Raw genomic sequence first — 26662 nt, forward strand, 5'->3', positions numbered from 1 at the left:
ACATTTATTAATAAATTTTATTTTTTAAATTAAAATTAAATAATAAAAAATAAATTATATCATTTAAAAATATTTTTTACATAAAAAATATTTTTTAAATAAAAGTTATTTTCTTGAAAAAAACGGAGGCTTGGACACTTATCGTCGGCTATAAGTTGCATGGTCCCAAAGTTCCAACCAGATTCATTGCACACATGCTCCAGGCACAAGCACAAACCAAAAGCGAAGTGGAAGCATAAAGCCTCTACTGCACTGATTGTTTGTTGGGGAAAAATTAGCGAAGAGATTCGCCAGTTGCTTTCGGTCTAATTTGGACCATTCTTCCCGAGAGTTTGGTCCCCAACACAAATGCAGACCAGCAGCCAACTTCCGTCCACAAGCTTCAAAGGGTAAGCAAATGTGTGGTGTGCGGATGTCTCTGTTCTCTGCTTTTCTTCAACGCCTACCAAAATGTCTACCCCCAAATTTAGTCGCCAAATTGGACCTTCCCAAATTAAACGGATCTCTTCTCATTGTTTGCAGAAGCAGAACCTCTTCCCAAAATTTTAGCTCTTCTCAGAACTACTCACGATCATGTCTCTAACAATCAGACTACACATCACTCCCTGCAATACCCTCAATCTCCATACAAACCACAAGACCAAATTCACAAGTTACAGCACCAGAATTCGACCAAAACACATTTACCACTGTAACCCGTTGATTCATTTCGTGTATAACAAAGCCAAAATGCGAGATTCTTCCAACCCAGTTGAGTCCTCCATTCCTTTGGTCAAGAGCTCGCTGATCGAACCGGATGGTGGGGCTCTGGTGGACCTGGTGGTGCCTGAGAGCGAGAGAGGAGCCAAAACTTTAGAAGCTGGGTCAATGCCTAAGGTGAGGCTGACAAAGATCGATGTTGAGTGGGTTCACGTGATTAGCGAGGGATGGACGAGTCCGTTGAGAGGGTTCATGAGGGAAAATGAGTACCTGCAGAGTCTGCATTTTAATTCATTGAGAATGGCGGATGGGTCTGTGGTTAATATGTCGCTTCCCATTGTTTTGGCTATTGATGATGAGACGAAAGACAGGATTGGGTCGTCGAAGAATGTTGTGTTGGTTGCTCCTGATGGAGATTTAATTGGCATTCTTCGAAGGTTAGCCCCATAAATCTCTCTATGCTTACTTTTATAGTGCAGGTGCTGCATTGTTCTATTTAAAAGTTAATAGAGTACAAACAAATTACGCAATAGCGTAAATTTTATATTTGTCTAATAGAACGTGGAAGGGGCAGTAGCCAACCTTATCTGTGTTACTTAAATAATCTCTATGGAAGTCAAATCAGATGCACATTTGTAGTTTTCGCTTTGGGAGTAGCACATATTTTTGTTTTTTGAGCTGCAAAAGAATGCTAGGGGAAGCTTTTGGAATCAAAGACCAGTTCCCAAATGCGTAGTCAAACTAAGCAATGCAACTGATAGATTGGTAGTAACTTCATAATGAAAACCAAATTGGTTTAGGCGGGTTCCTCGGCAGATGAATTTGACATTCCACAGCTTATTTTGATCTATGAAAGTTAATTGCTTGTCCTTATGTAGTTTTCCATGACCTACTTTTTAATATTAAAATTGGATTCTTGTTGTTTACCTGACTCAACGTTACCTAATACATGATTTTTGTTTTCTTAGCCAAAGGATATGCCCTAAAGTTGTCTTTTCTATTGCAGTATTGAGATATACAAGCATAACAAAGAGGAAAGAATAGCAAGAACCTGGGGTACAACTGCCCCAGGATTGCCCTATGTTGAGAAGTGCATTACTCCGGCCGGAAACTGGCTTATAGGTGGAGATTTAGAAGTAATAAAGCCTATAAAATACAATGATGGGCTTGATCATTATAGGCTCTCTCCCCAACAACTTCGGAAGGAATTTGATAGGCGTCAAGCTGATGCAGTTTTTGCATTTCAGTTGAGGAACCCTGTGCATAATGGGCATGCCTTATTGATGAATGACACTCGCAGGCGACTTTTGGATATGGGCTACAAGAATCCAATTCTACTGCTTCATCCTTTGGGAGGTTTCACAAAGGCTGATGATGTGCCTTTGGATGTACGGATGGAACAGCATAGCAAGGTTATTTCATCAGTTTCCTCTACTTAGCTTTTGATTAAAATGGCTTGATGCCTATGTTGTAAATAAATATGTTCTCACCCTAGGAAAATTGATATCTATCCCTTTTGTTTTTCATTTCTTTAAAATGATCTATTTCCAGTTTTATGGTGTTTATGGATTTTTGTTTTCAAAACAGGTGCTAGAAGATGGTATTCTTGACCCTAAGACTACCATTGTGTCTATATTTCCGTCACCTATGCACTATGCGGGTCCAACTGAAGTCCAGTGGCATGCCAAGGCACGAATAAATGCAGGTGCTAATTTTTACATAGTAGGTCGTGATCCTGCTGGTATGGGTCACCCAACAGAGAATAGAGATTTGTATGACCCTGATCATGGAAAGAAGGTGTTGAGCATGGCTCCCGGCTTGGAGAAGTTAAATATTTTGCCTTTTAGGGTGGGTATATGAGTTTCTTGTCTCAACTGTTGAAGCTCTTTTTTAGTTCACTTATTATACTTATATTTCACAAAGGCTGGAAATTGAAATAAAATCAATCTTGTAATCTGATTATAATGCATTGGCTAATCTTATAACATATTCTAGACCAGCCATAACCTAAGAACATCATATTAGAGATGATTGGCTAGGTAAGTGATGCTATAGTAATGAATAGCTCAAGATAGATGATCAGTCATTATGTGAAATTGAAGCATCAATGACCTCTCTTGAGATTAATGAGAGTGGTGATTTGTTTGAAATTTACAATGTTTTTTTATTGTCTGGATACTGGAATAAGTATAAAATGTTGCAGAACTGATGTAGAACACATCGATAAGCTTGATTAAAACTTCTATAACTATTGAAATTTGGATTATTCAGAGGGTAAAATCAAATATTTTGAGGACATAATGGAAAAGAACTGGTTCCCCAAACATTAAAGAGTCAGTGGATGCTTTTACAAGACAACGCAACATGCTAGATTGTATTTTCTATGCCATCTTTACTATTCATGTTCACTTTTATCCATCTCGCATCACTTTGGCAGTTATTATATTCTGTTCTGGGAGATTGTTTTGTGTTTTATTCAGATAAGTTATGTGGCATAATATCTGGACTTATGGTGTTTTTAAATAAATGGTTCATGCAATTCTCCTTTCAATATTTTCCCTACCGAAGTCATGGAATAATCTTTCTTCTTTCTATTGTTTAGGTGGCAGCATATGACACAGTGGCAAAGAAGATGGCATTTTTTGACCCATCTCGTTCTCAGGATTTCCTCTTCATCTCTGGTACCAAGGTATATGCAATATCTGATTTCTCAGTTAATTCAAGCTCTCTGTTCTGCATGGGGTCATTAGGCAACATCATATCCTTGAATAGTTAAAACTTCTTGCATAAACATTTATTTCCTTAATTGGCTGTTTGGGTCACAATATCCCTAGTTATACCATTGGCTAAGAGCTAACCAGAAATGCTGGATTTATAGTGCTAGCGCATTTGTGCAGTTTACTAGGATGTATTTCTCAACAAAAAGTTAAATAATTATAATAACAATAGTAGGACAAATAAAGGCAAAAAAAAGGACAACAAATAGGAAAAAATTGTCATATACTATAGCAAGCCGCCAAGACCCTTCCCCCATTGTTTCAGGAAATCAAGGAAAAGACTTAAACTGGAAAATAATGTTTTTCCTTTTAGTCTAGGGTAATGTGGCATTCTTGGTTACTTCTGCTTTTCTATTGTGCGGCTATGACATGGTTGCAATTCATGCAGTTGGTGGGCAAGATGTTGAAGTATCCTCCCATGCACTCTGAAAGTTTTTCAATGAATTATAGCAAATGCTGAAAATCTTGTATCTTATTGGTCTTATGGTTTTCTTGCAGATGCGAACTTACGCGAGAAATGGTGAAAATCCTCCAGATGGTTTCATGTGTCCTGGTGGTTGGAAAGTGCTTGTCCAATACTATGAAAGTTTTCAGGTCGAGGAGGCACCACAGAAGCCAGCTGTTTTATCCACTTAGACATGCGACTTACTGCAAGAATTACAAGCAAAATTGCTCAAAGAAGAGAAAAAGGAGTTTCTGTAGGATTTGGTGGAACACTACATAAATTAGTTGTAGCAAAACTGAGAGAGCTTTCTTTTGACCCTCAGAAGTTGGGGTTCATTTTGTAACTTAGGTTGTTCCTGAGTGCTTGCTATTGATGTAAAAAATTAAATTTTTGTTATTCTTTCAGACAATTATTTGTGTGGACCTGTGGTGCCAAATATGTAACAGATAGAGTGGTTTTCCAATTCCTCCTCTTGTTCTGCTTTTGCGTAGGTTGAAGGTGTAGTTGATGTCATCCTCTGAAGCTTGGGCTGTATGGCTGGCATACGAGGGTTCTGTGTATGCCTTTTCTCAAAGAAGTTGAGCTGTATTGTCGGCAATCAGGCTCTTTGGGCTTGTAGTCCAACTAGCATGTTTAATTTGAGCTTCAAGATTTACCACCTGCCATGTTAAATTTGTGGGCTAGGCCAAACGACAAATGTAATAATCATTCTATAATATTATGGGAATGGGACTGAATAGTTGCTGATCTCATTTAAGTTGAATTCTTTTGTTCGGCTTCCCTTTTTTCAGCTGGGCTATGATTAGAATTAAAAAGAGCAGTTGAAACGTGTTGAGAAATCAATTTGTATAGTTGGTTGTTCTGTGGTTTGTTAGCACATTTAACCCATAATGCAATGTTGTCCTGAATCCCATCTCTATATGCAAGCATTCTCCATTCTCACCTCGTTAATCACGTCCCCTTTATATCTCGTCAACCCACCGCCAAATTAAGCTACCCCCAGCTGGCCTGGACCCTCCCCCAAACACCCATTCTTTTGCAATACAGTTGTGTATATGCAGACCAAAGACTAAGGTTCCGTTTCTTCACATTAAATTACAACTAATAGTTTAATTTTAAAAAATAGTGTTGCGTACATTATATAAACCAAACAAAATTATATGACCTCAATTTATAAAATCAGATTTTAATTCAACTCAAAATCTTTTAAAATCGAAGTCTACCGAAATTACTTACTGATAAATCTGGTTATTCTCTTATTCCATAATAGATCTGGTTTTCTTCTTGCTCCATCATATAGATCCATCATATGGATCTCTCAATATTCGATTTAATGAAAGGACCTACAAAATAAAGAAAGATGGTCAGGGGTCTACCGGGGATGCCCCCGGTGGAGACCCTCCGACATTCAAGTCAGGTTCATGAACTAGTATAGTATGAATAGACAAGAGTTGGAGAGAAAAAATAAAGTAAAAGATATATGGAGCCCAGGAAGAAGCCAAAAGAAGAAGAAGACCCCTTCTCTTGTCTGCTCGTCATGTATATCTGTCTCTCTGCTACAATGCTAGCTGTCTATGTCACTCAGCTCCGTACGTACGGATGTGTCAGGGCTCTTTTCCCTGTCAAGCCGCCATTTAATTCTCTCCGGCGCGCATGCAGGTAGGGCTGCGAGATGATTGGGTCTACTCCCCTACTTTCTGTCACGTCACTTAGTTAGGCTCCCTTTAGATGGACCCACGCGTGTGACCTATCCGGCCTGCTTCACCTTGTTGGGCTGGGGCACGCTACGTGGGGTTGGTTAGCTTTGAGAAATGCCTAGTGGGCCTTGGGCTTGGTGGGCCTTGGGCCTGCTCCTTCTTTAAGGCCTGGCCTGGCCCCCAGGTACAGGAAGCCTAGTGGTCATCAAATGCCCATTTACCTCCTCAACAGTTATTCTATGAGTGATGAGGAGGTAAATCCCTAGGCCCCGATATGACCGCGCTGCCTTAGAACGGCTCTTGTCAGAACATCTTTTCCTTGCCTTTTTATTTCTTTGTCTCTTTACTTTGATGTTTGAATGTATGGCGATCTCGAGATGTGTGTTCGGTGATGAATGATATTTCGCCTCTGCCTGTGCCTCATTATTATTTTTACTCAAACTACCTTCTGGCTTTGCCAATTTGCTTAAACCCTTTAAGACTTAATCCATTTTCTTCATCTGAGTTGTGAATTTCTTCTAACCTAACTTGACTTAATCATAAAAGCCTTAAGCTAGATGCCCACTTAGCAAATTTCAACTCACTTAACTTAATTGATAGACCAGGCTGTCTCTACTGAGACTTTGTCAATGGAACTTATCCGAGCTAAAAGCTCGGCGTCTGGCTAAACTTCTAACTTGCGAGTTTTTCTTGTTTTCATGAGGGCATTTCTATCTTTGGCTCATGACCTCGTCAGTGCTGCGAGCTCAGATATATAATGCTTAGAGAAATGTCTTGTTTGTATGAGTGCCCTGCATTAGACAATTTTAAATCTTGTTTTTGTTATGAGCTCAGACACCTTGTCCTTCTTGATGTAACCTTCTAATAGTTAGTGCGGACTGAGCTGTGTGCTCCACTGGGATAGGGAGCTCGGCCTTTTGTCGTTTTCCTCTTCCTATGTCATCTTTACTAAGTGTTTGTTTACTATGAGTTAATCCGAGCTGTGAGTATGGCCCTTCATTTTCGTTTATCCTTTTATGCGTTCCGCATTTGTGGGCCTTTTCACATAGGGAGCTCGGCTCTCTGTTGTTTCTTCTATACTTAGGTTTTTTCGGCTTGGTTGTTTACTTATTGTGAGTCCGTCTGTACTGCGAGTTCTGGAGCTCGGATTTTTATTCTTTTTTTAGGCTTTTATGCCTATAGCTTGTGATGTTGCTTGTGCTACGAGCTCGAGAGTTCGGGATTTCGCTTTCTTTACTTTGGTGCCTCGAGCTCTTTTGTGAAGTCGGACTTAATTTCTTGCTTTCTTATCTAGCCTTACACAGACTGTGTTTCAGCCTGACTGCTCGTTTGTTCAGCTTTAACTTTTCTTTTATAGGCTTATAGTCTCGCCAGTACGGACATAAGGCTCAGCAAGGAGGTATGTCTGGCCCTGTGGGCTTTTGGGGAGATCGACCTCGGGTCAAAGAGGTTGGACTATCTGTTTTGGGTTTGACCATGCTGGGGTTCGATTCTTTTGTATCCAATGAGTCAAGACTTTTCACTGCCCCATCCGATCATTTAAAATGGTTCATTTGGCATCTTACATTGCTCCTGTCCCCTTGACTTTTCATCTGAGTATTTGGTTCTCGAGTATGTCTCGGTTGTTTGGATTTTTTGCTCCCGAGTGCTTTCCGGGTTGTCTTCCCTCAAGCGTTTTGCGAGCTCTTTGCTGCATAGACCTTTCTCTATGCTAGCCGAGCTGATTTAGTGCCAGCGGTCAATTCTCAAGGTTAATGCCTCCTATGATTACCCCTGGTCCTTTGTTTGTTTCTCTATCTTGATATGCATTTTGCTTAGGATTCACTTTGCCTTAATTTGGTCTACCTATTGGCTTTACCAATACCGAGCTTATTTTCTTGAGATCGGCATGGCGCTTTGGCGTTTTGGCTTCGTGAGCCTTGAATTGACCTTTAGTAGGCCGCATTGTCACATGATACAGGCGTTCGGGTGCCTTAATTTAATTTCTTTATACGCTGGTTGTTTTGCGAGATCGAAGTCTTATTATCCTGTGATCCGAGCTCTTTTGAGAGGTTGGATCTAAAAACTTTTTATTTTTGTTCCAGCACCCTCTTGAGGTCAGCATGGCACTTTAGCACTTTTGGATGTTGTGTGAGATCGAAGTCTCTTTACCTTGTGACCCGAGCTCTTTCGGGGGGTCAGATTTTAACTTTCAATTTATGGTCCAGTGCCCCAATCTTTTTATGTGAGGTTGGAATTGTGTTCTTGCATGTTGTTTTTGCGCTGTTCAAGCTTTTTTATACGAGGTTGGAGTCAGGCCTTTGCCTTTCCTCTTGGAGGCTCGTGGCCTTTATTGATGTTGTTTTTCTATGTTGGTGTTCGCTCCCCAGCCGGTTTTGTGGTGCCGACAGTCATGTTTTGAGACCGATCACCTACCTCACTGAGATCTTGCACAAGATTCAGGCTCTTTGGTCTTATTGTCGCTTCATCATCTCAGCCGGTTTTGTGGTGCCGGGGGTTATTTTTCGAGACTGGTCACCTACCTCACTGTGGTCTTGCGCAAGATTCAGGCTTTTTGGCCTTATTGTCGCTTCGTCATCTCAGCCGGTTTTGTGGTGCCGAGGGTCATTTTTCGAGACCGGTCACCTACCTCACTGAGGTCTTGCGCAAGATTCAGGCTCTTTAACCTTACTATCGCTTCATCATCTCAGCCGGTTTTGTGGTGCCGGGGTCATTTTCCGACACCTACCTCACTGAGGTCTTGCACAAGATTCAGGCTCTTTGGCCTTACTGTCGCTTCATCATCTCAGCCGATTTTGTGGTGCCGGGGGCCATTTTTCGAGGCCGGTCACCTACCTCACTGAGGTCTTGCGCAAGATTCAGACTCTTTGGCCTTACTGTCGCTTCGTCATCTCAGCCGGTTTTGTGGTGCCGAGGGTCATTTTCCGAGAGCGGTCACCTACCTCACTGAGGTCTTGCGCAAGATTCAAGCTCTTTGGCCTTACTGTCGCTTCATCATCTCAGCCGGTTTTGTGGTGCCGGGGGTCATTTTCCGAGACCGGTCACCTACCTCACTGAGGTTTTTACTTAAGATTCAAAATTTTTTCTGCAAAATAAGAGTTTTCACAGAGCGTATATAACGAGAATGCTCGTTATTAATTCAATAATATTCATCAATAAATAATATGTCGCACATGGCACTTAGTTTCATATTTCAGATGAATGTAAATATTAGGTCTAACTAACAATATTAACTCATGCAATTTAGAGATTTAATAAATAATATTTTGCATGTGTAAATTTCTCCAAGATTTCTCAATCTATAAAATACATGATCTTTTTCTTAGGGATATCTGTGCTAACATTAATAATAAAATTTTCATGACAATACTTGAATTTTAATGTTATGTAAGCAATTATCAAGATATCTAAACTTAGAGAAGTATACTTTAATTAAATTTAGCATTATTATTTACATGCAAAGCATGTCTTTTAATAATCTATGAAATCATTTGTATTCAGTAATAATTAATCAAAAACAATTGCCAGTAACTAAAGGCAGTCTTGAAATTCTAAAGCAAAATAATAAGTATACATTGCAAGAAGCAATTTTGAACAGTTGGAGTCTTTTCACCTGAGCTCTTCCGCCAATCTATTTTTCATCATTTATTGTGCAATCCGACCTCGCCTATTTGTTGTCCAGTCAGAGAGCTATCCAATCTACCCAACCTGCTTTATTTTTTTTCTCGCAGATCCTTTTTTCTTTTTTTTTTTGTTTTTTACTTATTAATTTTCTCTCTAATTTACTAACTTGGGATCCTATAGCCGACCTGCCCATCTAACCTTTACAACATATATAAGGCCGACCTCACAATTTCAACAAATATATACATCACTTTTTTTTCCTTCTTATAGAAAATATTAAAATTTTATATTCATAGATAAATATTTCGATCTGAAATTTCACTTCACTAGATTTCAAAGAGAAAGTTAGTAGTAATAAAATTCAATAAATATTAAAATAAACTATCTAAAAGACTATCAAATTATTCCTGAACATAATGAATCTTTCTTTTCAGCTGGGTTATTGTAAACCTCCAGCTTCATTTTTGTATAAACTTTCATACCTTCATGTGGATCTCAATGGGTGAATTTAGAAACTTTAGAGATAATAAAAATCTCTTTCGTCCCCACAGACGGCGCCAATTGATAAATCTGGTTATTCTCTTACTCCATGATAGATTTGGTTTTCTTTTTACTCCATCATATGGGTCTCTCAATATTCGATTTGATGAAAGGACCTACAAAATAAAGAAAGATGGTCAGGGGTCTACCGGGGATGTCCTCGGTGGAGATCCTCCGACTTCAAGTCAGGTTCATGAACTAGTGTAGTATGAATAGGCAAGAGTTGCAGAGAAAAAATAAAGTAAAAAATATATGGAGCCCAGGAAGAAGCCAAAAGAAGAAGAAGACCCCTTCTCTTGTCTGCTCGTCATGTATATCTGCCTCTCTGCTACAATGCTAGCTGTTTATGTCACTCAGCTCCGTACGTACGGATGTGTCAGGGCTCCTCTCCCTGCCAAGCGGCCATTTAATTCTCTCCGGCGTGCATGCGGACAGGGTTACGAGATGACTGGGCCTACTCCCCTACTTCCTGTCACGTCACTTGGTTAGGCTCCCTTTAGATGGACCCGCGCGTGTGACCTGTCCGGTCTGCTTCACCTTGCTGGACTGGGGCACGCTGTGTGGAGCTTGTTGGTTTTGAGAAAGGTCTGGTGGGTATTGGGCTTGCGTCATTCTTTAAGGCCTGGCCTTACCCTAAATACAGGAAGCCTAGCGGTCATCACTTACTCTTTCCCTTGATTTTAAAATGAGCATTTATAATAAATTTGATTATAACATTTTGAATCATATAATAAGAAGAGGAGGTTAGATAATCTTAAATGATTACTCATTAACGAGTACCCAAAGGACAATTTGTAAGAAAACCCTTAAATTTTTGCTACGGGTGAGGACTGAGGTACATAATCCGTAGCATTGAGGCAAGGCTGAGTTGTAGCGGGTCCATTAGTAATTGAATTGGAAGAGAAATTAAAGGTTAGGTATGAAAATGTGGAAGCTAGCTAGGTCTCTAGTTTGATTTAGAATGTGAGGTTTAAAGAGTTGTAACCATCAACTTTATGAGTAGGTCGTCCAGGGCCATACCCATCTGCCTATATTTTTCAATTTCGTAGTTTAGCTCACTTGCACTGTTTGTGCAGTCCCTTGTCAACCTTTCTAAAACATGTTTTTTAGGTTGTCCAGTTTAGCTTCGTAGAAGGCTCCTTTTCCCTTCTACCTCGTGCTCTCTAACGGTGTAAATAGATTGAATATTCATAAAAATTAAATAACTTAAATTTTAAATTTAATTAAAAATTAATATAAAAATATTTTTTATTAATAATTTTCATTTAAAAATTTTAATATTTTTTAAAAATATTAAAATTTAATTTTTTAAATAAAAATATATAAAAGATTTTATAAATATTATTGTAAAATATATATATTTTTATATTAAATTAATTATTTATATAAATGATTGGAATTGTGAATCTTTCATAAATAAAATCAAAGTCCAGAATGGATATTATTTTTTAAATTTAAACTCATTCTATTAAAATTTAATAAGATTAAGTATCGAAAATACCAAAGCCATTGCACTCTGCTCTTTTCTCTCTTGAATACTCACTCATAATCTAAAAAATTGTAAAGAGGGAACTCCAAAAGCACACTTGTGCAGTAGTTGAATTCCTGGGCAATACACTATGTTGTTCTTTTAGAAAAAAGCGAATACAAAATGGGTTTCATGTGGTTATAAGGTTAGAAGATAATATGGGATCATTTTCTGCCCTAGAAATTTGATGTCCTTTCTTCCTCCATTTAGGATTTGAGATGTAAAGATGGATTATATACTATTATGGAATATAGCCAGTGATGGGTTTGGGTGAGAATGGTGGAACCCCACCTTATAATTTGGTTCTCTCTGTTCTTAATAGTCCATTCAATTCAACACACAATCTCAATCACACAACATGTTATGCGTTGCATGTACTAGATTTCATCATGTATGTGTTTGTAATGATGATGAAGTGCAATTGACTTGTTACCAAAATTTTCTTCGGATTTGTAATCAATCCCTTCCTCACTAGTCATTGACCAATTTCATAAATACGACCCTAATGTTCAAAATTAATATTTGTGTTTCCATTTTTTTTTTTAAAAAAATATATATATCTTAAGCAATTTTAATGGCACACTGATCTCTATGTGAATTATTTTGAACAAAGCCATACTAATCTAGAAAATATCAGGCATCATCATTTTTCCTCCATTAATGTGTGACTATGCGATAGCAAAAGGACCACTTCTTCTCAAGTCCCCTTTTTTTAATTATCATCCATGGATCTAACATCACTACATGAGACTTTAATTAATCTCTCTTTTTTTTTTAAAAAAAAAAAAATGTAACCGTTATTAATGCATGCACACCCATACCAACAGATCTCCTAGGAAAGATCCTTTGTACATTTTTCTTGCATATTCCCTTTCAACGCATTAATTACTATTACCTTACTTTAAAAAAAATAAAAATACATTCTACTATTCTTATGATTTGTAGTAAAAAATATTTTCTTCTTTGCAGTAATAAGATACATATGATTCTATTGCAAACTTTTTAAGTTCCAAAATAAAAATTTTATTGTAAAATCATATAATATAAATAAAAAATTATCACTTAAAAAGAATTTTAAATCAAATATTGCACCCTAATTTTAGTGGTTACTTGATTAATGAACAGTATACGTGTGATGGACTTGTCAATAAAAGTCTACTCGATTGGTTGAAAATTGAAAATACTCTTAACTCTTGTTTTAGAGAATATTTTTTATTTCAAATTTTTTATCACTTTAAAAAATTTTAAATAAAAAGAAAAAAGAAAGGAACTTGTGTACTCAACCTGCAGTTTGGAGGTGATTCCTGAGATATGCTAGGTAATTGCCCACTTGGCCTTATCACTATGATCCAATGTAACCCTAAGGAGATGTACCCATCAAAACATCTCTATCCTCTGCAATAAACTTAGCTAGGGATAGTTAATGGTTTTCCATTAATTGGTGTTGTAAAAATAAAAGAAAAATTTATACTTCACCAAGAAATGTAGCCTAAGCACATGCACATGCACATGCACATGCACATACACATGGCAGGCTGCTACAATTCAGTACCACTTTTCATTATTAGACCGTAACTCCTCTCTTATACGCAATTAATTAATATATAAATATCATATGATTTAAAATTATGACACCTTAAATTTATTATTAATTTGACGTCTACAAACAAATTTTCAAGCCTTCAGTAAAGAGGAGACAAAGAACTTTTGAATTCAAGGGGTTAAAAATAATAATATTCCGAAACACAACAGTTAAACAGCAACAATGAAGAAAGTGATCCAATTCTGATTGCTCCTGCTACTATACCACCAATGCCACAAATGTTTAAATCATTTCCATTTTTATCTGAGGCAAGAAGTGACTAGGAATTTGCAGACAATGAACTAATGAATTTAAAGACTAATGGAAGAAAATTAAATTTTATAAATAAAAGAGAGATTAAAGAAACCATGTTGTCCTTGTGAGGGCACCAAAGAGATGTAAACTAAACCCAAATGGTTTGGCCACACAGGACCCCAAAAGAAACCTACGGTCTGTCCTTTGCCCCCACAACCCACATGCCCCTGCTTCTTTCTTCCCTCTATATATCTCTTTCCTCTCCCCATACATACCATACCATACAAGCTCCTTCAACATTTTCACACCCACCATAACTACTCTCAAATCTTTCATCTTTCTCCTCACTCAAGCAAACACAAACCCTTGATTCACTGCAATGGCTATCAGGAAATCAAACAAGTTGTCCCAGACAGCAGTTCTGAAACAGATCCTCAAGAGGTGCTCCAGCTTAGGGAAAAAACAGGGCGGCTATCATGACCAAGAAGGCCTCCCTTTAGATGTTCCAAAAGGACACTTCGTTGTCTATGTTGGTGAAAACAGAAGCAGGTATATTGTGCCCATCTCTTTCTTGAATAGACCAGAGTTTCAAAGCTTGCTCCAACAAGCAGAAGAAGAATTTGGGTTTGATCATGATATGGGTCTCACTATTCCTTGCCAAGAAGAAGTTTTTCAGTCATTAACATCCATGCTCAGATGAGGAAGAAGAATCTAGTTCATTACATTGCAGTTTCTTTTATTAGGTTTATGATCTCTAGACTGTTTCGAGAAAATTAACGGCTGTAGAGATGGAGCTGCTTCTCTGGTTTAATTTTCTCTTTTATAATTATTCTTTCTTTGGGTTTTTTCCTCTTTTTTTCCCCTCGGACCCAAGAAAGAACATGTAGACATGTAAGTAAATTAAATCTCCAAGTTTGTAATCTTTCCTGACGGTGGTGTTTGGGTTTGTTAACCAGCCACCCATATTGTAACCCTGCGGGGAGAACTAATATACATATATTTTCATCTTACTCGAGACTGTTAATAAAAAGATGATTTAGTATCACCATATTTTCTCCTTTTTTAAAAAAATTTCTTCCCCTTTTACAGTGTCGCTTGATTTTAGGACTTTGTCTGTTCTTTAGCCGTTAAAACTGTTAAAAGTTTTGCCCAACGGACAGCTTCCCAGAAAGTTTTGTCAGAAATGAAATATATATATATATAAAAAAAGAAAGAGTTCAGATCCCAGCTATCATTCCCTCCCTTGTTCCATGGAACTTGCTCTTCGTCAGGAAAAAAGAAAAAGAATAATGTAATCCTAACTCTTTATCCAGGAAAAGAAAGAAGGGAAAAGTTTAATGCAGTAGTTGGGCACTTACACTTGTTCATTATCTTTCATTGGATACTTTTCCTTGCTTAAGTAAGAATTCATCACCACTATATTTTAGTAGGTTTACTGAATTTCTTTTTTCAGATGTTCAATTAATTTTTTTTATATGATAACCAAATATATGTATTTTTTTTTGTAATTGTAGTTTCTGTTATTGAAAATAAAATAGACTTCTTCTCTTAATATTCCAAGAATTTAGTGTTCATAAAAAATTAGCATTGAATTTTTTTTTTCTGCATCTGTTTTGTAGAAAATATTTTTTTTTCCTTAAAAAGTGACTCAATGTCGCCGGTTGTACCTTCTTGAGTAGACTTGATTCCATGAAAATCAGTAAAACACTTTTGATGGATGTAATTCAATTAATATTTATAAGAAATCAAATTTAGCTTACTCTTAAAAATAAAATAATTTAATTTATTAATCAATAGAGATGGCAACTCATTGCTCGCATACTAATAAAATATAACAAGAACGCCCGTAGCAGCCCATGTGGTAGGGTCCCACCAATGAAATCTCGTGTAATCACGGAGCTTAAGTGGTGGCCCACCAAAGTGAATTGCAGACCATAGTTCGAAATAAAATTTCTTATACGCGTGTATATTTGATTAATATAATGTGATTAAATATAAAATTATTATAGTTTTAATTAATTAATTTATTATGTATGTAGGCTAAAATAACCCAGCAGTAAAAGAAAAGGATTGGGGCTTTGTGGTCCAAGATTACGGTCAGACCCAAAGGAACCAACCGTACGGAAGGGACACCTGTGGCCTACATTGTCCATTGGGCGGTGAGTCTCACTAATCTCTACGCATGCACTCATGCGTTTGCTTTGAGTTGAGCTCCTAATTATATCAAAATCGATCCATACTAATTAAACAATTAGATTAATGTTCAAAATCCACCCCTTCAGTTTATACTAATTTAAAAATTAGGAAGAATTTAAAAGAAATTAAATTAATATTTGACGTCAAAGATGATGTGATGAGAAAAGAATATGTATATATAGAGAGAGAATTAAGGGGATAATATTATAAATTAAGATAATGTTTAAAATAATAATTGAGAGATGGAAGAATTTGGACAATAACGTACAAACAGAAATCATGTGATTGTATCTAATCAAAGTGGTTACGATGTCGCATTTCTGCTTATCTTATTTGCATTTATAATTTATTATTATAATGTCGTTTATTACCTCTAATGATATTGCTGCAAATTAACTCCATCTAATTTCTACACTAATTAAAGGAAAAGTAATTTCTCTCTTTTTTTATAAAAAAAAAAAAAAAAAAAAAACTAGGTTGATGGGATATTTGGTTAAAAAATAAATTAAAGTCCATCTGAAAAGGGCAAAGAGAGAGATATTTGGGATAGTAGAAAGCATGAATGCAGATATTAATTGAAAAATAGTATAATTAAATTAAAAATGAATGATAAATGGGAGGTATTATTGATGCACAGAAGTGTTTGAAATTGCAAAAGTTGGTGAAAAGAATTATGGGGGGAGAGACAAGGATAACCATGCATGTTGGGAGGTGAGCTGTGTTGTAGGGTAGAGATGTTTCGAAATTCAACCCTATGTTCATCATAAAATCTGTGGGTTTCAATTCACAAAATCATTTCTATACTAAGAATTTTGATCTCATTTTCACTCTAGATCACATCAAATACAAAGTCAACCACAAATCTTCTATCAAACTCTTTCCTTTTTTCCTTTCACATTAATTGTTTATATAAATGTTTTCCAACTTATAGATTTGATTGCTCATATATTAATTTTATAGATTTTATTAATAAATATATATATAATGAATAATTTCTCAAAAACTGATATGCACTTAATATTATCTTATCATCTTTGTTCACATATCTTTTATGTTATATTTTCTTAAACATAACAAGATCATTAATCTTCGTCTCATCATGTTGTGTACAAGAATTACATGCATGTACCCTTTTATAGAACAAAACAATTCCCACAATCCCAAGTTCCTAGCTTTTGCAAAAATCAACTATATACATGGAGATGGAGACATGAAGCCATGATTTGAGTACTAGTGAGGCCTAAGTGGGTGTGCTGCCAATTGGCCAACTCGTCCTTTCAACTACTCAAAACAAGTCAAAAGCTACCCAGGTTCCCTCCTCCTAGAATATCTAGTGGAAGGTAAAGTTCCAATGTTTTATATATATATATATCTAGAAATTAGTGATTCTCAAATTGGCCGAATGTTTTTCTAAAAACTGTTGGCCTTTCCTAGGAAGACTCTTACCATGCTTATTTCATTGGTAACAAAAGTTATATTTTATTTATAATTGGAACCAGTTACATTTTCTTGATAGGAGAATTAAGTTTTGATTGGCAGGATTCAACCACCCATAAAAATTATATATATAATTAAATTTGTATTATATTAATATAAATTAATTAATTAGGTGTTAAACATGCAGTTGCATTTGAGTGGCTAATTAATTTCACGTATAAAGCAATTCCATGGTTTATATAAGTCAATAAAAGGTAGTTAAATGTTACTTAATAAAATATATGGAAACAACCTAATATTGGTGAGAATTAAATTTGAATCTTTTATTCTAAATCCTCAAACTTATCTAATATTAATTGCTTTGCTGCTACATTAAAGTATTTTTCTTAAGTAAATTAGTGATTATAAATATGAGATTTTATTGAATAAAAAAATAAAATAAATTGAATTAAATTTAATCGAGTTCGTTCATGCTCAATTCATTATAGAAAATAGAATTCAAACTCAACTCAAAGTTACATTTAAAACTCAGGTTCAATTTACTTGAATTTTATTACTCTCAACTTTAACATACTTTAACCTCATTTATAAATTTGTCAATTTTGTTTGTATTTAGCTCATAACTTAATTAGTCAAATTACATAAAATTATTATTATAACTCATTTACTGTTAAATTTAATAATTTATATAATTATACAATTAAATATATAACAAAATTAATATATAAATTAGTCAGTTCACAAACTTAAATGTGTCGATTAATTATAAATTCAGACTCAGCTCTGTCATAAATAAACCTACAAATCAGGTTCATGGTGTGGTGAATTAAACAAACGAGTTAAGCCAAACTTTTATAACTTTGCGAGCGATTCAGCTCTTTTAAGTGAGCTTTAATTAAATAAAATTCATGAAGCAGACCAGCCCGAACAGACGAGGCCATCCACGGAAAACCCATCTCCCGCGATTAACCTCACTTAAACACTCGTAAATGGAACGTTTTTTTTTTCCCCCAAATCAAATGGAACTAAAATACTCGGCAGTTGGAGGATGAATAGCAGGATCATAGTCTAGCCAGGGTGTTCACTAAAATACACCTCAAATGGCATCAGATAGTTGACTAGAAAAACGAATGTTCTTACTAATTTGTTAATCATAGTTAGCACTCATAGGATACACTTGGTGAAAAGTATCCTCTATTACCACCTCATCAACAAGAAAGAATCATATAAAAACTGCCACTGCCACCCACATACGAAATTACATTAACACATTGTAACAGTCCAGAAACCGATGTCAAGTCAAGAAATTACACAAGACAAATGAGAGAGAGAGAGATATGGATACATATACAGTCGTCAGTTACAAAAATTACATGGCGTTCAAAGCATCACTTTCGCAACAATGAATCCAGCTGATTCTTCTAGCACCAATGATGGTAAAGTACTCCATTTTTTTCTTTTATGTGCTTTGGATTATTACTTGTGAACTTCTTCCAACCACAACTTTATTATGCCTGCCAACTGCAAGCAATTCTAATTACCAGTCCTTCCTTTCGAGGAAAAGAACCTGCTAAAACCTCGTGGATGTTTCTCTGGTGTCTGAACAAAAGAGGAAGCTGACTTGGTAGACCTGTGTTTTGGTTGCTTTGAATTGATTGGTGATCTTGAGAGGCTCGCTTCTGTGTCCGACGGACTACATGGTTGGTTGTACAAATCCACGGGGGATTCACCACCTGTTCTGTGTAGGTTTGTTGAAACAGTAACATCTATCTCAGCCTGATCCAAGTCCTGCAAGTTCATGCCACTAGTAGTAGGCTCTTCTTCACCAAATCCCTCACCCCTTTGACTCCTCTCACTGTATGGAGATACTATGACCTCTGTTTGAGGACGCAAAGCTTTCAACTGCTTTCCAAGAAGAAATATGGTCTCCTGGCACTCTGCTAGCTTTTCAGCTGCAGATACTAGTTCTCTCTCCTGTAACAATAATAATAATAATAATAAGCACTTTCCAAGTTCAGCCTTTCCACTTCCATCATGGAAATGGGAAAAAAAAATCAAAATAAGAAAGGATTGAGAGTGATAGGAGATTTATTTGCTCATAAATTGGCATTAAATAAAAGAAAGATAAGAGGGATCATTCTCACTTGTTTGGTCTTGAGGTCAGCATCAGCAGCTGAAGAACAAACGGAACAGCTCTCTTTCCTAAAGATGACAGTATAAATATTAGAGCTAAACCAAATTTAAAGGAAGCATTAGGAAGTTCTACACGAGACTTGAAAACTATTTTAAATCATTCAATTTCAAGCACAGTAAGCATTAGGAAGTTCTACACGAGACTTGAAAACTATTTTAAATCATTCAATTTCAAGCACAGTAATAAAAAAATGCATTAGGGCCTAATTTCCAATCACAAAACAGATCAAGAACTCAAATAATTTGAGAATATCAAGGGGGAAATGCTACAGGAAGACTGATCTCAAATTCTCAAATTTAAGTGATATAGTGAGTTATACTTTAGCTAATTAGCTCTAAGTGTTACTGAAGCAAAGTCGAGAATCAATTGCTAAGCACATGTTCAGGTTTTTCTATAGTTAGAACTACAAATATGTATAACTTTACTTTTCACTTCAATAGTAGGACTAGGACCCATCACCAATCCTACAAACCACTGGACATCATTATCTGTAGAATACAGCAAAACCTTATTTTAAATCCAGAAAGTCAGAAAGAGCTAACTACTGTAGGCTCCCGGCTAACTATAGGCATGGCAGGCAACAGATGGTTTATGTGGATAGAATGAAAGGAAGGCTATTGTTTCTTTGCTATCCTTCACAGACTACCCTCATTTATCACCCAATGAAAAAGGAGAATATAGGAAAGTACAAAGCTTACATTTGCACTTGCTCTTCTAACTCCTTGCATCTGGTCAAAGCATCCAAACGATATTGCTTTTCATCTTGAAGCTCATTTTCCAGAGTTTCTGCTTTTGCTCGCAGAAGATTAACCTCAGTTTCTAACTCCTCTGCACGAGCTTCAAGTGATCTGTATGACTCTGCCATACATTTCAGCTGTGTATCAGCCAAGCTGTTTGACTTCTGTGCAGAAGCCAATTGTGATTTAACTTCAGCTAGAAGCTGCTCAGTTTCATGTAACTGAGACTTTGTCATTTCTAGGTTTTCATTGCATCTAGCAAGATCCACAGCCATGTTGTCTTTCTCTGATTTCAATTCTTCAAATTCCTCCAGTGAGACTTTGCATAATCCTGATACCAAATTCCCATCATCGGGGACCTCAGGGTTAGTAGTAAGACTAGAAATGTGGGCACAACCATTTTGATATCTTTCCCCCGATGATTCCCTTTGAAGAACCTTATTCTCCGGTAAGGCAACCTTGTCTATGCAATCAGGACTATTGATTTCTCCTTCGGCACCTTTGTAACCCAGGACATTAAATCTAAGCTCACTGGCTTTAGCTAATACGTGAGAAAGCTCAAAAACAAAATCAACCAAACTCGTATTGCCATTTAATACTGTATTACTGGTAACTGAAAATTCCCTTATTTTTTGACTCAGACCATCACCATCAGAAGATGCATCATGAACTGCCATTGCTTCTTTGCCCAGGAACAACACAAAATCATGAATAATAGAAATGGCAGTGACTAACTCCTGGCTCACTGAGGACACAGGTTCTGTAGTGGCCTGAATATCTTGCGACAAAGTGATTTCCTTCTCTGCCGTTAAGGTGGGATCCTCAGGACAAGTCTGTCCTCTGCATGTGGCATCACCAGGAATAATCACTTCCTCAGAAACACAACTTACAGACTGCTGATGAAAAGCATCACGTGCATCCTGCACAACACGTTTAACATCGTCTAGAATTTTCCCCACGTCAGCATCGTTAGATACAGACCCAAGTAACATAGAAATACTCGATTGAAGTTTCATCAATGGTGGCTGGTCTGCTTTAGATCCAGAATCCACTGCTGAAAAATCCATATTAGAAGATACATGATTCACCAATGGATCCAAAACAGGCTGTCCTTCAGACAGAGTATCCTTGACGGAAGAGATCTCTACTGAAGGATCACCATTCACAATTTCAGATGTCTTTTTGTCTGGAGAATCTGAAATTGTGATGGCAGCATCCGCATTTAAGCAAGCCAACTTCTCCATCTCCAGGAAATCATCCATAAGATCCAAGTGCTTAGCATTTTTGGTCTTATTTGGCTTTTCACCGCTCTTTTCCTTCTTAAATTGAGAGAGATCAGACATCAATGACGTTGCCCAAGAGTCAGCACAACTTTGGTCATCATCATGTCCATCTTCAGACATGGAGGTCAAGCTAGGTGGATTGCTCATATTTTGACTAGAGTAACCTTCAGTAGGAACCTGAACCATAGATTTAGATTTTGGTGAACTTTTCTGTTGATTGTTGACTTGAAGTTGTACTTCCAAACTTTGAAGCCTACTAGCTGTCTTGGCACACAGATTTCTCGATGCCTGAAGTTCACTATTACGCTTTGCTAAAGCTTCTTTCAGCATCTTCGTTTCTTCTTCCATGGCAAATAAACGCTCAGTGAGAAATTCATTCTCCTTATGGAATTTTTGAGCGTTGTCAAGTGAAAATTCAGACACAGAAGATAGATGTGGACTAGGAGGCTTAACAGGTGACCTCCTCAGTCGAGAATCTCCATAATCTCGGCCTAAATTCTCAACCTCTAGCTTCATTTGGGCAAGTGCAGCAGGACCAGGCAACTTCTTCCGTACAAGCCCCCGTAATCTTTGGCACTCTGCTTCCAACTTAGCTATTTTTTTCACGCCCTCCATTTGTTGCTTGTTTGCCACTTCTGCAGATCTCATGCTCATGTTCTTTTCCTCATTACGGATCTCTAGCTCCTTGGAAACTATGTGGAGTTCATACTTAAGTGAATTTATTTCCCTTTCACATGATTCAATATTGCTCTTCAGAAGTTCAATGTCAGTCTCAGCTTGTGATTTTTCTTCACTTATTTTGATTATCATGTTCGAACGCTCTTGCAGTGACCTCGAAAGAGCATCATTTTCAGCTGCAGACCTAAGGAGTTCTTGGTCTAAATTAACTATTCTTGATTCAAATTCGAGCCTAATTTTGTCCCATTGCTTGGTCTTTGAGAGAATAACATCTTGCAATTTCTGCTCATGTTCTTCCTTCAGGTTTCGTATTTGCCTCATGCACTCTTTAAGTGCACCATCCAAATGTGATGCCCGGTCTTCAGCAGTGAGCTTCGAAAGTGTGACTGATTCTAGATGATTTTTCAGTGCCAAAGCTTCTGCTTCAGCCTTTTCCCAACCTGCAGTAAATGAAGGTCCCAATATAAGCGGTTAAAACCAAGCACATGAACTGAACAACACCCTTATTCTGCCACATAAATATGACAGGTAATATATCATACCTGAAACAGCTTCCTCAGCAACTTTAGCATGCTGTTTCACTAGGTTTTCCTTTGTAGTCATCTCTAAATTTGCTGCAGACAGCTTTTCATTCAATTCCTTAATTTCATCCTCCAAAGTCTGAACTTGTTGCTCATATGTCTTCACTTGATCCTCCAAACCAGTCAGATGAGTGTATGATTCCACCGAAATTTGAACATAATTGGGCTTTTTGTAGTTATCCTGTTTGCATAGAAGAAAATCAGAAAAAGAAAAATCAGGACAACTAGCTGGCACACAGTACCCACTTAAAAGCCCCCATCCTAAATGCAGACCAAGGGACTTGGATAACTTTTCCAGCTTATTCCAAGGTGGCAGTAAAGCAAAAAGGGTTTGAAAGTAGATTCAGTTTTTCTTTTATCAAGTAAGAAAACATAATAGAAGCTCCTCTCTCTCTCTCTTTTTCCCTGAAGAAAAGTTTATAATACCAAACTTCAACAAAGTACCAGTTGTTAACACTAAGCAGTACAAAAGTCCTCGATATATCTTGGTAAGCTTTAAAAAATGGCAGAGAAATATGCAGATTTACCAACTTGCAGAGAGTAAATAGGAACAAATTCAAATCATTGAAATGCTCAAAAGAGTTATTTCCAATCAATACTCGTTATAGTTGGTAACGCACCAGTGATAACCAACCAACAATGGAGAAATGATTTATACAGAATTATGTAGAACAAAATCAGATGCAAGTAAGCATGGCAGAAATTGTAAATATATAATTAATATACCTTATCTGCATGTGATCCACTTGAAGCCACATTACCACCACCAGAATCTGTTGCTGCAGCATTTTTATCTGCCTTGTCCGATGATTTTTTCTTCCATGGCCAACTTCGTCGGTCCATTGCGGACTGTAACTGCAATGCAAGGGTTAATAAAAATTACACATCAATAGAGAAGAGAGCATGGGATAGTAATGGTTGCAATAAAGTGGCCAAATCTCAAACTAGCATCAAATAAGAAGCACAAATTATAAGCAAATCTTGAAAATGTGAATCAAACAAAGAATAAAGGTAAAAGATTAGACTTATTGTTGTGAGCTATACCTTTATTTAATTACTCTTCTTTGATTAATAAAAAATAACTTTAAGAGTTTAACTTGATAAAAGCATAGAAGCTAGAATCTCCATCGGTTTCAAAATCAAATAACCATTTCAAAGTTTTTTTAGCGATTCAAGAGAAATGATATGAGATGCAACCTGTTCTAACAGACATACACAATATAAATTATAATGTGCAGAATCCTGTATCTTCCCTTTGTAACGGCCACACCATTTCCAAGAAAACAATAAATCCAAACGAATAAAATGACAAAATAAACTTGGAAATGGAAGAAGTTATAAGATAAACATTGTCAAATTGATTGCTCGTCAGTAAGTAGCATAAATGACATTATCTTTATTGGCATGAGAGAGCATTGCTTGAAACTAGTAATTCTCTTTATTGTGGCCAAGATAACTCTCAAAAAGCTACTTGCTTTCCATATTTTATTTGGCAACAATGAAAACGTACAGTCAACTACTTGAATCAATCTACTCAGTTATTTTACCTAATAGTAATTTCCTTCAAATAATCCACTTAACAACCAAACAGAGTATGAGGAAAGGACAGATCAAAACAAAATCCACTAACCTTTTTTTTTTCAAAAAAAAAAAAGTTAAATATTTTCATGAAATTTTGTCCCAGAAATAGACCAAAAAAAAAAACGAAAGAAAAAAGAATGCATTATCGGAATTTCAAGTTCAGATACCGCAGATTTATCATGGTTTAGAAATTAAGACCATCGCTGTTTCAGAGTTTCCAATTACAACATATTGAATTGAATGAACATGCAGAAAGCTAGAGATCTAGTCAGATAAATATCTAAAAAAAACTTCAAAATCGCACAATCAGAACTTGAGATGGATGAACCAAACATAGAAGCAACAGCAGCAAACTTGATTAGCTATACAGAAACTTGGAAGGGTAAATTTTCGTGGACTATTTAAAACTGAAATAGTCAAAATTTTCTTCTCCATTAAACCGAAGGAAACAGGGCGAATACAGTAAATGAAGTGAAAAATGTACCAACCAGAATTTCAAGCTCAAAAGTACACGCACATTATATCACTTTACGAAGCAACAAAACTGACAAGCTAAGACCAAAGCCCAAAAGCAGTTATCGAAACTTCTCCGATATCCAAAGGAATAGCCATTTTAGCTTTCTGTTTCAGCTAAAATGGCCACCAAATACACTCCAAATATTGAATCAAAAACCGGAAACAAACAGAGCTTTAAAGAAGGAAATGGAGAAAAAAAAAGGAAAGGAAACTTGAAATGAAGGGAAACCAGAGCAAAAAAACCTCACCGACATGATGAGAAAAACAAAATCTCCAATTTGAGAAAAAGCAACGGTTTAGATAACACCAAAAGCTTGTTTTGAAAAAAGCACTACAGCCAAACGGAACATTCACGCAAGCCTCTCCCTGTTTCCATTCTTTCGTCCCTCTCACACCACTCTCACCAACAACCAAACACATAGAGCATCGCAGAAACTTCTTCAAGCGTATTCAATAAAGAAAATCAACTTACCACTTGCAATGTAGCGGCAAATGGGATAAATGCGGATCTAAAAATTAGGGATTATCTTTCTTTAGAGATTATGGACAGAGAAATGGAAGTGGAGAGTGGTGGTGATGAAGCAGAGTGTGGTGGTGGTGGTAGACTGGTAGTGGAGGTCAGTGGGAGTAATGACGGTGGTGCCAGGTGGGTAAGGAAGTGGAAATATTCGGTTCTAGGTGTCTCTTAAAAGGCAAGACGTTGCCAAAGCTCCAAAACAAACACCTTTAAATTATTTTAATTTTTTGAGGTTGTAGAAAAGAAAAAAGAAATTATTATGAAAAATAGATGAATGGTTAGTTTATAGGAGCCTTGATCCTGATGGGTGGCAGTAATCACTTTAATTGACTAATTTGCCCCTGAGAAAAATCACAAATGGCAGATGAGTCCCCCACAAGGCCACACTTGTTCCAGAAGCAAGAGCTGAGGCTGAGCTGTATCCGATATTTGGAAAGTGGGGAATACTGACTTTGGACCACCGTCACAGCTCATCACCTCCTCTCCGTCCAAGTGCTGTAGCCACACCATGTGCTTCCACTACTGGGGGATCTCCTGTACCGCAGCATCTCAGCCGTCCATTAAACACTACCTTGCCTGATCTGGCCCACCAAGAAACTGGATTGCGTGGATATGGAGTTGATTTGTGGAGATTTAGGATGATAATTTGCCTAAGCTCTATTCAAGATCTATGGTCTACACTCTACAGTTACAAAACTCATCTCTATACTGAGATGAGCCAAATTCAGGTACCTAATATTAAATAATCTCATAATACGAGTAATACATTAACAACAAGTCTGCAATTAAATTTTGAAAAATTATTATGATTAAGCAATGCAATTAATGACTAACCATTAATTGAGAAGTTAATTACAATTGGGATATAATGAGGCAGCCACCAAAAACGCTGGACATTTTTTAATTAAGAAATTAATATTAAATTTATATTGTCAAATTTACAGTATTGGATGTAATATAAAATATTTGATATATATGAATGAATGAATGAATGAATTTGTTTGATAAAAAAGGCGAAACAACACATAGGGAAATAGGCAAGTAGGAAGGCAATAATGGATCGTATATTTTCAACGACATGGCCAAAGATCATGCGGTTTTTTTGGGTGCCTGTAATGATTTTGACACTCACCTGAAACTTCTCCTATACGTTTTTTTTTTTCTTTTTAATTTTCCTTCGAGCTTGCTTTCCATTTTGTGAAATTATTCTTCCAGCTTTTCCTTTTCCTTTTCTTTTATTTCCCCTCAGATACACACAGGGCAACTAGATTTAGACTGCGAGTGTTCTTCTCTAACTGGGTCGTTTTCTACCAATTAAGGGTGTATAGTTTCTGTACCATTTGGAATAGATACGGCAGCGGCCCAACTCCGAATTGAAAATGAAGTGTTAATTCAACCAAAATTAAAATAAAATGCTCAGTTTATATTGTTTGGACAAAGAACGAAAATAGGAAGAAGTTAAATAGTAATAACAGATAAAATTGAAACTGCATGGTACTGTAACGTAGGGGAGCAAAGCCAGGGTTATAATTAGGTGAATACAGTCCCATATTAACAAAATTCCTAGGTTCCTGAAAGTCAAACTACTCATCTGTGCTTTGATCATGTTTCAGTCTTTCTAAGCAGCGTGCAGAGAGCTCTGCCAGCCGCAGACACACCTCGTTTCTTTTCCCATTTTAACATATTCCGATTCAGGATTTATTTAATCTCAACGGCTCTGATTCACTTTCTGTCCTTTCTAACAAACGACGGCTGTGATTGAGTACTTATTCTTGGCTTCATTATAATTTTAACT

General features: G+C 36.6%; 3 protein-coding genes across 6 annotated transcripts; 2 read left to right on the top strand and 1 right to left on the bottom strand.

Annotated features, from left to right (window-relative positions):
- Positions 1-104: 104 nt before the first annotated feature.
- LOC110606664 (ATP sulfurylase 2) lies at positions 105-4684 on the top strand. Of its 2 annotated transcripts, XM_021745581.2 has the most exons (6): positions 105-389; positions 523-1136; positions 1706-2111; positions 2287-2547; positions 3302-3388; positions 3975-4684. In XM_021745581.2, the coding sequence occupies exons 2-6, from the start codon at positions 574-576 to the stop codon at positions 4110-4112; spliced, it is 1455 nt and encodes a 484-aa protein (XP_021601273.2). In that variant the 5' UTR covers positions 105-389; positions 523-573; the 3' UTR covers positions 4113-4684. The 2 variants fall into 2 exon arrangements, with proteins under 2 accessions (XP_021601273.2, XP_043809471.1); XM_043953536.1 differs by having other exon boundaries at positions 106-1136.
- An 8717-nt stretch (positions 4685-13401) lies between these two features.
- Positions 13402-14192, top strand: LOC122722417 (auxin-responsive protein SAUR50-like). Its single transcript, XM_043953116.1, has one exon. It carries the CDS (start codon positions 13527-13529, stop codon positions 13845-13847), a length of 321 nt encoding a protein of 106 aa, XP_043809051.1. The 5' UTR covers positions 13402-13526; the 3' UTR covers positions 13848-14192.
- A 3813-nt stretch (positions 14193-18005) lies between these two features.
- On the bottom strand, positions 18006-25109 carry LOC110606454 (filament-like plant protein 4). Of its 3 annotated transcripts, none has more exons than XM_021745255.2 (6): positions 24823-25109; positions 22980-23108; positions 22215-22434; positions 19673-22112; positions 18925-18982; positions 18006-18754 (listed from the first exon to the last, which is right to left on the bottom strand). In XM_021745255.2, the coding sequence occupies exons 2-6, from the start codon at positions 23094-23096 to the stop codon at positions 18314-18316; spliced, it is 3276 nt and encodes a 1091-aa protein (XP_021600947.2). In that variant the 5' UTR covers positions 23097-23108; positions 24823-25109; the 3' UTR covers positions 18006-18313. The 3 variants fall into 3 exon arrangements, with proteins under 3 accessions (XP_021600947.2, XP_021600946.2, XP_021600948.2); XM_021745254.2 differs by lacking the exon at positions 24823-25109 and adding an exon at positions 24599-24778; XM_021745256.2 differs by lacking the exon at positions 24823-25109 and adding an exon at positions 24323-24572.
- Positions 25110-26662: the final 1553 nt, after the last annotated feature.

Source organism: Manihot esculenta, chromosome 18 (assembly GCF_001659605.2).
Source record: "Manihot esculenta cultivar AM560-2 chromosome 18, M.esculenta_v8, whole genome shotgun sequence".
NCBI classification, from domain to species: Eukaryota; Viridiplantae; Streptophyta; class Magnoliopsida; order Malpighiales; family Euphorbiaceae; genus Manihot; species Manihot esculenta.